This window comes from Bos mutus, chromosome 20 (assembly GCF_027580195.1).
Source record: "Bos mutus isolate GX-2022 chromosome 20, NWIPB_WYAK_1.1, whole genome shotgun sequence".
NCBI lineage: Eukaryota > Metazoa > Chordata > Mammalia > Artiodactyla > Bovidae > Bos > Bos mutus.
In genome coordinates, this window is record NC_091636.1 from 59,112,598 (window position 1) to 59,125,181 (window position 12,584).

Consider the following 12,584-nt stretch of genomic DNA (forward strand, 5'->3'; position numbering starts at 1 on the left):
TGGCTCTGAATGGAAATTACACTCATGGAGTTGGTAAAGACTGGAACTAGTTTGTTTTGGGGGGCCGAAGGGAATCAATAACTCCCATCTCAAGTATAAGATGATTTTTTAGAGATTGAAGTAGAGGTGTTGTCCATGCAGATTATGTCTTTCTGGAGTTGAGTGGAGAAGTCAAAGTTGAAGACATGGTTTTGAGGGTTATCAGAGTATATATGTGAAGTGAAGTCACACGTGAAGTGAAGTTGCTCAGTCGTGTCCAACTCTTTACGACCTCATGGACTGTAGCCACCAGGTTCCTCTGTCCATGGGATTTTCCAGGCAAGAGTACTGGACTGGGTTGCCATTTCCTTCTCCAGGGGATCTTTCCAACCCAGGGATTGAACCCAGGTCTTCCACATTGGAGGTAGATGGCTTTACCATCTGAGCCACCAGGGAAGTTCAGAGTATATATGTGTGTTCTTAGGCATGTCTGACTCTTTGCAACCCATTGAGTGTAGCATCCAAGGCTCCCCTGTCCATGGAATTTTCCAGGCAGGAATACTGGAACGGGCTGCCATTTCCTACTCCAGGGGATCTTCCTGACTCAGAGATCAAACCCATGTCTCTGGTGTCTCCTACGTTGGCAGGCAGATTCTTTACCACTGTACCATCTGGGAAGCCCTATCAGAATAGAGTTGCTATTTAAAGTTATTGTCCTGCATGAGATTTCCAAGGAGGAGAATATAAAGAAGAGTAAAGGGTCTTCATCACTTCATGGGAAATAGATGGGGAAACAGTGGAAACAGTGTCAGACTTTATTTTTCTGGGCTCCAAAATCACTGCAGATGAAGACTGCAGCCATGAAATTAAAAGACGCTTACTCCTTGGAAGGAAAGTTATGACCAACCTAGATAGCATATTCAAAAGCAGAGACATTACTTTGCCAACAAAGGTCCGTCTAGTCAAGGCTATGGTTTTTCCTGTGGTCATGTATGGATGTGAGAGTTGGACTGTGAAGAAGGCTGAGCGCTGAAGAATTGATGCTTTTGAACTGTGGTGTTGGAGAAGACTCTCGAGAGTCCCTTGGACTGCAAGGAGATCCAACCAGTCCATTCTGAAGGAGATCAGCCCTGGGATTTCTTTGGAAGGAATGATGCTAAAGCTGAAACTCCAGTACTTTGGCCACCTCATGCGAAGAGTTGACTCATTGGAAAAGACTCTGATGCTGGGAGGGATTGGGGGCAAGAAGAGAAGGGGACGACAGAGGATGAGATGGCTGGATGGCATCACTGACTCGATGGATGTGAGTGTGAGTGAACTCCGCGAGTTGGTGATGGACAGGGAGGCCTGGCATGCTGCGATTCATGGGGTCGCAAAGAGTCGGACACGACTGAGCGACTGATCTGATCTGATCTGATCTGAAAGGGTCTTCATTAAACTCTGAGTTGTTCCAATATTAACAGGTCTGCTAGAAGAGGACAAATATGCTAGTGAAATTAAAGACTGGCCTTTAAAGCAGGTGGAAGCTAAGTGTCAAGAAAGCCAAGGGGTATGGGGTTCAGGATGGGGGACACATGTACACTCATGGCTGATTCATGTCAATGTATGGCAAAAACCACTACAATATTGTAAAGTAATTAGCCTCCAGTTAAAATAAATAAAATAATTAAAAAAAAGAAAGCCAGGGGTAAGAAAAACTTCATGATGGAGGGACTGGTCACTAGTGACAAATACTGCCCAGAAGATGCTCAAATGAAGTCAGCAATGCTGCCATTATATTTGATAACATGGAAACCATTGTTACAACTTTATAGTGGCTACTATCATAGGACAAGTCCAATAAAGCCACATATTTGCATAATGCTTTACATTTAAATCATTTTCATATTCATTATTCCATTCAATATTTTCCACAGGTAATTGGTAATTGGTACAGAGTACCATTATATTATTATTTTAGAGGTGACAGTACTGTGCCTTAGAGAACTTAAATGACTTAGCCAAGGTCTCATAGCTGGCAAGTGGCCGAAGTAGGACCAGAACCCAAGCTTGTACTCTAGTGTTTTCCCACTCTTTCATGTTATGTTAAAAAGTTAATATTAGCAACACGCAGACATTCCTCAGATGTAAGCTCATCAAATACTAGTCAACATGTTGGAATTCCCTTCTATATTTTTCTTGGGTGTTAGAGAATAGCTAAGTCAATCTTCATATTTGTACAGAAATAGTTATTTTTGCTATATATAAAATAAGCAACAATGACCTACTGTATAGCACAGGAAGTATACTCAATATTTTATAATAACCTATAATGGTAAAGAACCTGAAAAAAGAATATATATATATAGGGTTTTCTGGTGGCTCAGATGGTAAAGAATCTGCCTGCAGTGCAGGAGAACCAGGTTTGATCCCTGGGTCAGGAAGACCCCCTGGAGAAGGAAATGGCAACCCACTCTAGTATTCTTGCCCGGAGAATCCCCATGGACAGAGGAGCCTGGCAGGCTGCAGACCATGGGGTCACAAAGAGTCAGGCATGACTGAGCGACTAGCACCTTCACATGTGTCTCATAGCATCACCTCTGCTGTCCTCTGCTGGGCTCCATAAGCCCACACAGAGCGAAGGAGAGAGAACATAGACCCTACCCCATGAATGGAGGAGGGTCAAAGAATGTTTTATTTGATTAAAAAGTTTATGTATTTATCTTTCAAATAATATTTTAGAATCACCACAGCTGTAAATGACAATTCCAAGTGAATTATCATCTGATGGGTAATTTTTACTGTGTCTTGAGTTTGAAAGAGTTAAAAGTTCCCACTCAACCTGAGTAGTTGGTAAAAGCAGATCAATTAGCATGTTTGGATACCATCTCAAGTGTTGCTGAGTTATTGTGCTGAATATTTAACAGTTTGTAGGCTTCTACAGAAGCCTGAGAAGCTGAAGTAGCTGAGAGTTTGTCTTTACCTATTCCTTGGAAGGCAGTTCAGACTAGAAAGAGATGAATCATCATAGGCTAATCGTTAGGAATACAGATTCTGAAGCCAGTCGGGATTTGAAGCACTATCTTTGGGCAAATTACTTTACCCTTCTAAGCTTCAGTTTTTCATTTTTAAAATGGATGAATAATACCTCCTGGGGTTAAAAGATTAAGGTGGGAAGTGGAAGGGCTACTGGAGGCTGATTTAAGACCTGCCTTGCAGGTAGAATAAGTGATGAACTCCAAAAGAAAGGTAAGCAGTAGATAAATGGTTCAGAAAATGTGTTAAGTAGCTGCTAATAGAATCATCAAATGTGGATTTTTCATGGAAATTGAAAAGATATTACAGAAATTGTGGAAAAGTATTAAACGAAGAAAGGATAATGTTGTCCACTGGGAAATGCTGAATTTAAAATTCACAAAGACTGTTGGGCTTTTTACTTCCTTCTTGCAGTTTTCGCAGAATCATTAATATTAATTGTGACTGTCAGAGAGAAGAGGTATTGTGTACAGTGTTTTCCAAACTTACCCATCCAGGGACCATTTGTCTTACAGAATCCCTTGTGGGTAGCATTTCAGCATAAGCATTTTGGGAAACATTGATGTAATCACGAAGTAATACTAACATGCATATTATAGATGAGCTTAACAATTGTATTTAAGAAGTGAATTAAGATTGTTTTCTTATAATTAATTATAATTAATATTAACATAACCATAAAAGGTAGGCTGGAAGTGCTATTGTGGACATGCATGCTAAATCCCTTCGGTCATGTCCAGCTCATTGTGACCCCATGGACTGCAGCACACCAGGCTCCCCTGTCTTTCACTGTCTCCCAGAGTCTGCTCAAATTCACGTCCATTGAGTCAGTGATGCTGTCCAACCATCTCATCCTCTGCCGCCTTCTTCTCCTTTTCCTAGCATTAATATTTCCCAGCATCAGGGTCTTTTCCAATGAGTCTGCTCTTTGCATCAGGTGGACAAAGGATTGGTGCTTGACTATTCAGGATTGATTTCCAGAAGGATTGACTCACTGGATCTCCTTGCAGTCCTAGCGACTCTCATGAGTGTTCTCTAGCACCACAATTCGAAAGCATCAATTTCTCTGCTCCCAGTCTTCTTTCTGGTTCAACTCTTACATCTGCATACAGGGCTGGATAGTGGGTGAAAAACTCTAATTTTTCAGTTCTTTCCCTCTCCTCTTTAGGTGTTCTTTATTGGATGAGGAGTTTGTATCCATGGAGAAATTTCATCTTTGTTCTACTCTGGCTTTGTTTTGGCTGCTTTTTGGAGCCCTATAGCTGGACTCTAAATAAAAGTAATTGTTTTGGATAAAAATGAGCTCTTAATAGATATTCAAAGTGAGATATTATTTGATAACTTCACCCCTGTTTCACTGCAGATGATGCTGGCTGAATATCAGAGGGTGAAGTCAAAAATGCCTCCCATCATAGAGCAACTGATGGTCCCTCATTTGGCGAAAGTGGATGAAGCTCTCCAGCCTGGCCTGACTGCACTGACCTGGACATCACTGAACATTGAGATGTACTTGAAAAACGCTTTTGCAAAAATAAGTAAGTCTGTTTAAATGATTATTATTTTTCAATTCTAAAGACTGAGTTTTTGAGTTCTACTGTTTAATTTCTTATAGATATTATGATATACATAATAAAATGAGAAGTGTGTTCTTAAGTTGTTCCCTAAGGAATCTGGAGAAGACTCTTGAGAGTCCCTTGGACTGCAAGGAGATTCAACCAGTCCATTCTAAAGGAAATCAGTCCTGAATATTCATCAGAAGGACTGATGCTGAAGCTGAAACTCCAATACTTTGGCTACATGATACAAAGAACTGACTCACTTGAAAAGACCCTGATGCTGGGAAAGATTGAAGGCAGGAGGAGAAGGGATGAGATGAGGATGAGATGAGGATGAGATGAGACAGAGGATGAGATGGTTGGATGGCATCACTGACTCAATAGACATGAGTTTGAGTAAACTCCGGGAGTTGGTGATAGACAGGGAGGCCTGGCGTGCTGCAGTACCCAGGGTCACAAAGATTCAGATGTGACTGAGCGACTGAACTGAACTGAAGGAATTTTACCAAATATATGAAATCATTAGTTTCCTGGAAACCATATGTGTGTGTGTTGTGCTTAGTTGCTCAGTTGTGTCCAACTCTTTGCAACCCCATGGACTGTAACCTGCCAGGCTCCTCTGTCCGTGGGGATTCTCCAGGCGAGAATACTGGGGTGGGTTGCTATGCCCTCCTTCAGGGGATCTTCCCAACCCAGGGATTGAACCCAGGTCTCCTGCATTGCAGACAGATTCTTTACCAGCTGAGCTACCGGGGAAGCCCCGGAAACCATATATATTTGCTATTTAGTTTTATCCTCAGAGATTAACTACATTTTAAAATTATGCTTATTGTTGGGCATTAGACTTTAAAGGAACTTTAGAATCATTTAGCTCTTTGTACTAACAGGTTAGTGTATTTTGAGATGCTGATTTAAAAGATGTGATTTCCCTGGAGAAGGAAATGGCAATCCACTCCAGTACTCTTGCCTGGAAAATTCCATGGATGGAGGAGCGTGGTGGGCTACAGTCCATGGGGCCGCAAAGAGTCGGACACAACTGAGCAACTTCACTTTCACTTTCACTTTCATCCTTGCCTCTATTTCATTACTATTTGCTTTCTTAGTACATTTTGTGGATTTATTTAGTTCTTTTTCTGGCTTTTCCAGTTGAAAGCTTAGTTTTTTGTTTTTTTTTTTTTAATATTTTCTCCAATATATGGAGATATATATACACACACACACACGCACATTTTTTTCCCCTTCTGAGTGTGTATACTGTTAGGTTTTGAAATGTAGTGACTTCAGCATCATTTAGTTTTAGGAATCTGTAATTTCTATTTTCACTACCTCTTTAACCTATGAGTTATCTCTAATACCAGATGTAAGGACTTCAGGGTCTGGGTGTAAGAATTTGGGGTCTCATTTCTTTGCTGGTTTCTAAATAATACATTATAATCAATGAATGTTGCCTTGTTATAATTTACGGTTTTTTTAGAATGTATTCAAGTTCCATTTATGGTAATTATAAATAAACCATCTGTGTCTGAAAAAAAAAAAAAAGAAAAAAAAAAAGATGTGATTTGGACAGAGCAGACTGCTGAACAGCAGGATATATGGGAAAAGTTTAAGCAAACAGTTTTGTTCCTAAAGAGGGATATACTACACTTTAAAATATACTTAAGGTGGTATATTACATAAATTACAATTTCCCGAATGTGTACAAGTATGTTGCAAAGAAGGAGCCTAGTCTCAGAGAATTCTGGGAAATCCACGTTAAACAAAGTCAGGCAGGTTTCTTTTCTGGAGGACTTTTCAGAGCCCTTGATGTGCCAGTATTTAGTAGGTCTCCAAAACTGGGCTTCTATAAGTTGCATTTCCCAGAGTTCCTTGGCTGCCTTCTAGGAAAGCATGTTAACGCCTGATGGAGGCATTGTTTTACAAAGACTAGAAATGGTCATTCTCCTCTTCCATGCGGTGTCCTCACCCCTTCACGGCTCAGTTCTCCATGTTTTTGATAGCCCAGAATATGTTCCATTCCCAAGAAGCCCACTTGGACTCTTTATGGCAAGACTACTTCCTCTTGTGACCTCCTGTTATTTTACACTGAGACAAAAGGCTTTGCATTTCTGTTTCTTCTAATGGTTCCATCTTTCCCCCAGACTGACTGCAGAGGGCTTAAAAAATTAGGCTCTTTCTTATGCTTTTGTATTACTTTGAGTTGGGTTTGTGCTAGATACCTATATGCATATGTATTCATAATTGCGATAGTCTTATACAGTCAATCCCTTTCCATTTACTTCCATAACCCCTTATCCACCCTTTGCTCCCATCACCTCTTTTCTGGATCACCCTTTTCTGAGCCTCCCTTCTACATACCCGTTCTGATAGCTCTTTATGTTCTCCCTCCAGTCTCCCTCCCTCCCTTCCTCTCTCTGTGGCTGATTCAGTAACACCTCGTCTATTTATAGCCCAGATTTTCAAGAGCTTGTCTTATTAGTAGGTTTCCACGGTACCTTCCAAATGCCTTAGAACGCAGAAGGGTCCAGCTGTTTACTAGGTGCAATATACTCAAGAATATTTGATAGGTACTTGGTTAGGTGGAGCAGAGAAGTGAGGGGCTTATGGTTGAACCCTCCTACCCTCTTTGCTTTGCTTCGTAGCTTTGGGGACTAGGTTCAAAGACAACCTGTGAAGGGATCTTTGGATATGAATGAGGCTCATTACAGTTTGAAGGTTGAATAATATAAAATGTGTGATCAGACAACCATAGCAGTATAGGAGTGGAGAAGGTCCTTTGAGATGGAGGGGTGCCCAGGGGTCAATGCCACCATAGGAGGAAGGGGCCACATGAATATGTGCAGATTCACAGCAAGCTTCCTGGGGCAGATGTGTTCAAGCTGAATCTGCAAGTTGAGTCAGAGTTAGGCAGGCTGAGAAAGCTGGGAAGCTGGTTAAAGAAAGAACAGTGTGAGAACCAAGTGTGAAATAGCTCTACACATGCGTTCTAAGTCACTTCATGGAATCTTTGGGACTCCATGGACCAGGCTTCTCTGTTCATGGGATTCTCCAGGCAAGAATACTGGAGTGGGTTGCCATGCCCTTCTTCAGTGGATCTTCCCGACCTGGGGATTGAACCTGGGTTTCATGTCTCCTGCAAAAGCTCTGTGGAGCAATTTTCACCCTGAATTTACTACTGAAATATAATCTTTTTTTTTAAAAAGAAAAAAAACAACAAAATGCTTAGTTTCTTTTATCCACTCTTATTTTTCTCCAAAGGGGACCTGGAGTTGCTGCTCGACAGGGTCAATGATTTGATCGAGTTCCGCATTGATGCCATCCTGGAAGAAATGAGCAGCACCCCTCTTTGTCAGCTCCCTGGGGAAGAGCCACTTACCTGCGAAGAGTTTCTCCAGATGACAAAGGTTATTACAAGATTGACGCTTTTATTTAAACTTTATTTTGTGATTCATTTTTCTATAAAGGGCATTTTGGGAAACATCAATTGCATTTTTTTTTTTCTCTTCCCATGACTGGTCTGTGATGGATGTTCTTTAAACGAGGAGCCTTCCGACAATAATTTGAAAATGAAGAGGAATGTACCCGAGGGGTCAGGTAGACATGAAGAACAAATCATTTCTTTTCAGATCAGTAAGAGAGAAATTGCCACGGAATACATTTCTCATTTTCCCACAGTTTTGAAGTGTTAGCCACTCGGTCGTGTCCTATTCTTTGTGACCCATGTACCGTAGTCAGCCAGGCTCCTCTGTCCATGGGATTCTCCAGGCAAGAATGTAGGAGTGGGTTGCCATTTCCTTCTCCAGGGGATCTTCCCAACTCAGGGATCGAACCCAAGTCGCCCACATTGCAGGAAGATTCTTTACTCTCTGAGCCACCAAGGAAGCCCATAGAGCTATTTTGTTGAAGAGCTTCCAGTTCTAGTTCTAGCTTCTAGCTAGGGTTCATTAATAAAATAGTTGTTTGAAACAGCTTCTGCATAGAATTTCTTCTTTAGACATTTCTGTAGAGCAGCGTTTCCCAAACTGGTGTTCTGTGGTACATGGTTCTGGATCCATTGCTGGGGAACCTGGAAAAGACTAGGTCCGAGTTCAGTTGGCCTGGGGTCAAGACTGCTCTCCTTTCCCCTCCAGGTTCTGTTCACATTAATGTTTTAGAATAAAGACCTTCAGATGGTCTCCTGGGAAAGGGTCTAGTTAACTCTCTTTAATCCATTATTTCTCAAACATTTGCAAAGGGAACACTTTCTTCCCTGTGCCACAATTAGGATCCTGGGAACAGTGTTCCATGAAGTGCCCCTTTGGGAAAGTCACTTTAGCATCATTTACAACATTTCCAATGGGCATCCTGATTATAAAAACTCATCGGTGGTGACTTTAATATGGTATGTCAGGAGTCCAGAAGACCATCCCCACTGGAAGGACTCATGGAACTCAATCTAGTAGCAATAAAGGCTAAGACTTATTATAGTGATATAATAAGGATACACAGGCTTCTCAGATGGCTCAGTGGTAAAGTATCTTCCCACAGTGCAGGAGATGTGGGTTCAGTCCCTGGCTTGGGAGGATTCCCTGGAGAAGGAAGTGGCAACCCACTCCAGTATTCTTGCCTGGGAAATTCCATGGACAGAGAAACCTGGTGGGCTGCAGTCCATGGGGTCACAAAGAGTCAGATACGACTGAGCAACAGAGCGCACACACAGTAAGGATACAGTCGGACCATAAGGGAAAAGACAGGCAGAGTTTGGAGGAATGCACACATGGGCTTCCTTATTCTTTCTCCCTCAGCCACAAAGAGCTCACTGTCTCTCCCTGCCCTCCCTGCTCCCACCCCACCACCACCCACTGACCCCCAGCAAAAGAAATGCAGTCAAGAGTATGCAATATTTCTGCCCAGGAAAGCCCATTAAGAGACTTCATGCCCAAGGTATTGACTGGGTTTCATCACAGAGGTGGGCTTCCCTTGTGGTTCAGCTGGTAAAGAATCTGCCTGCAATGCAGGAGACCTGGGTTCAGTCTCTGGGTTGGGAAGATCCCCTGGAGAAAGGAATGGCTACCCACTCCAGTATAGTGGCCTGGAGAATTCCATGGACTGTATAGTCCATGGGGTTGCAAAGAGATGGACATGACTGAGCGACTTTCACTTTCCCTTTTCATCACACAGGTGCTCTCTGCCTAGCATGCACCAAAATTCCAGACACCCAGATGGAAAGCTGGTTGGCAAGATAAACCACACTGTTTGCCCAGAGAGTCTGAGCACAGAGAGGCACTCTCTGTAGCCTGTAGGAACCTTCCTAAAATCCAAGCTCCCAGACACCAGCCAGAGATCCACCTCATTGGCAGGAGAACAATCTCAGGCCTGCCATGTTAACCTTTTTCTGCATATATAGTCATCTTCAGTTTATATTAAATTTGTATATAGTCAAAATTAAATGTTCACATTTTAGAAATTTCTCCATCATCCTTCTCTTAGACTTACTGTCTGTGTGTAGACCCCAAATTGTACCTCTTCTATTTCTCATTTGCTGTACTCCCACTCTGAGAAATTATTGGGCTCCATGGTTTTTAATATTACCCCACTGTACAATTGCACTCATCTCACACGCTAGTAAAGTAATGCTCAAAATTCTCCAAGCCAGGCTTCAGCAATATGTGAACTGTGAACTTCCAGATGTTCAAGCTGGTTTTAGAAAAGGCAGAGGAACCAGAGATCTAACTGCCAACATCTACTGGATCATTGAAAAAGCAAGAGAGTTCCAGAAAAACATCTATTTCTGCTTTATTGACTATGCCAAAGCCTTTGAGTGTATGGATCACAATAAACTGTGGAAAATTCTGAAAGAGATGGGAATAGCAGACCACCTGACCTGCCTCTTGAGAAATCTGTATGAAGGTCAGGAAGCAACAGTTAGAACTGGACATGGAACAACAGACTGGTTCCAAATAGGAAAAGGAGTACGTCTAGGCTGTATAATGTCACCCTAATTATTTAACTTCTATGCAGAGTACATCATGAGAAACGCTGGGCTGGAGGAAGCACAAGTGGAATCAAGATTGCTGGGAGAAATGTCAATAACCTCAGATATACAGATGACAGCACCCTTATGGCAGAAAGTGAAGAGGAACTAAAAAGCCTCTTGATGAAAGTGAAAGAGGAGAGTGAAAAAGTTGGCTTAAATCTCAACATTCAGAAAACTAAGATCATGGCATCCAGTCCCATCACTACATGGCAAATAGATGGGCAAACAGTGGACACAGTGGCTAACTTTATTTTTCTGGGCTCCAAAATCACTGTGGATAATGATTGCAGCCATGAAATTAAAGGACACTTAACTCCTCTGAAGGAAAGTTATGACCAACCCAGATAGCATATTCAAAAGCAGAGACATTACTTTGCCAACAAAGGTCCGTCTAGTCAAGGCTATGGTTTTTCCAGTGGTCATGTATGGATGTGAGAGTTAAACTGTAAATAAAGCTGAGCACTGAAGAATTGATGCTTTTGAACGGTGTTGGAGAAGACTCTTGAGAGCCCCTTGGACTGCAAGGAGATCCAACCAGCCCATCCTAAAGGAGGTCAGTCCTGGGTCTTCATTGAAAGGACTGATGTTGAAGCTTAAAGTCCAATACTTTGGCCACCTGATACAAAGAGCTGACTCATTTGAAAAGACCCTGATGCTGGGAAAGATTGAGGGCAGGAGGAGAAGGGGACGACAGAGAATGAGATGGTTGGATGGCATCACTGACTCAATGGACATGGGTTTGGGTGAACTCCGGGAGTTGGTGATGGATAGGGAGGCCTGGCGTGCTGTGGTTCATGGGGTCACAAAGAGTCAGACATGACTGAGCGAGTGGACTGACTGACTGACTTGTTCTTAGGATTACTTTATAAAAGTGCAAAATTTTAGAACAATTAAATTTAAAAGCAAATTTTAAAAGTGAGAGTGTTAGTCGCTCAGTCATGTCTGACTCTTTGCAACTCCGTGGACTGTAGCCTGCTAGGTTCCTCTGTCCATGGGGATTCTCCAGGCAAGAATACTGGAGTGGGTTGCCATTCCCTTCTCCAGGGGATCTTTCTGACCCACGGATCAAACTTGGAACTCCCACATTGCTGTGCTGTGCTTAGATGTTCAGTCATGTCTGACTCTTTACAACTCCATGGACTGTAGCCTGATAGGTTCCTCTGTCCATGGGGATTCTCCAGGCAAGAATACTGGAGTGAGTTGCCATGCCCTCCTCCAAGGGATCTTCCCAACCCAGGGATTGCACCCAGGTCTCCTACACTGCAAGCAGATTATTTACTGTCTGAGCCACCAGGGAAGTCCCAAGAGTATTGGAGTGGGTAGCCATTCCATCCTAAAATATTAAAAAAAATGGGAAAAGTAGCATTTTAACCTATTTCATGTCATTGTGATAATTTGGTATATTGCCTGTTTACATTTGTGATCCTTACTGTACAGACTGCAGATTTGTAATGGTGTTTTTTTTTTATTCCCACTTAATTTTTCTTCAGAAAATATTTCTCATGTTGCTACAGGGCCACCATTTTAAGGATGCCTTCAGAATATTCTATTGAGTTGATGTGTCCTAATTTACTTGCTTTGTTATTGTTGGATAGTTAGATGATTTCTAGTTTTGCTGTTTTGCCAAGAGTACAATGAATATATTTATATGTTTCATGCTTTTTATTCCCCTTTAGGAGTATTTCCTCCTCCAAAAAAAATGTGTCTTCATTTAATAGCTGTTAATATTTGTAGCCAAATTGCTTTTGAAACTGATGATATCAACTTAAAATGCCATCAGCAATGTAGTAGTATCAATTTCACTGTCTTCCAACAAACACTGCTTTATTATAATTACTGCAAATTATAATAAAATTTTTGTTAGAATAAGGTACATAGTAGAGCAATGCATTTATTATAATAAAATACAACAATAAATGTATTGCAAGTAATTATAAATTATTAATTTTACCTTAAGTAGCAAAATCATAGAGCCTAATTTTAATTTGCATTTTGATTACCAAAGTGAATGATTACCAATA

The 12,584-nt window shown here is 41.6% G+C and overlaps 1 protein-coding gene across 1 annotated transcript in view; it reads left to right on the forward strand.

The window, feature by feature from the left end:
- DNAH5 (dynein axonemal heavy chain 5) overlaps positions 1 to 12,584 on the forward strand; it is a 276,738-nt gene that overhangs the window by 42,403 nt on the left and 221,751 nt on the right. The window contains 2 exon segments of the mRNA XM_070357713.1: positions 4,358 to 4,529; positions 7,806 to 7,951. Coding sequence (XP_070213814.1) covers positions 4,358 to 4,529; positions 7,806 to 7,951 — 318 coding nt within the window.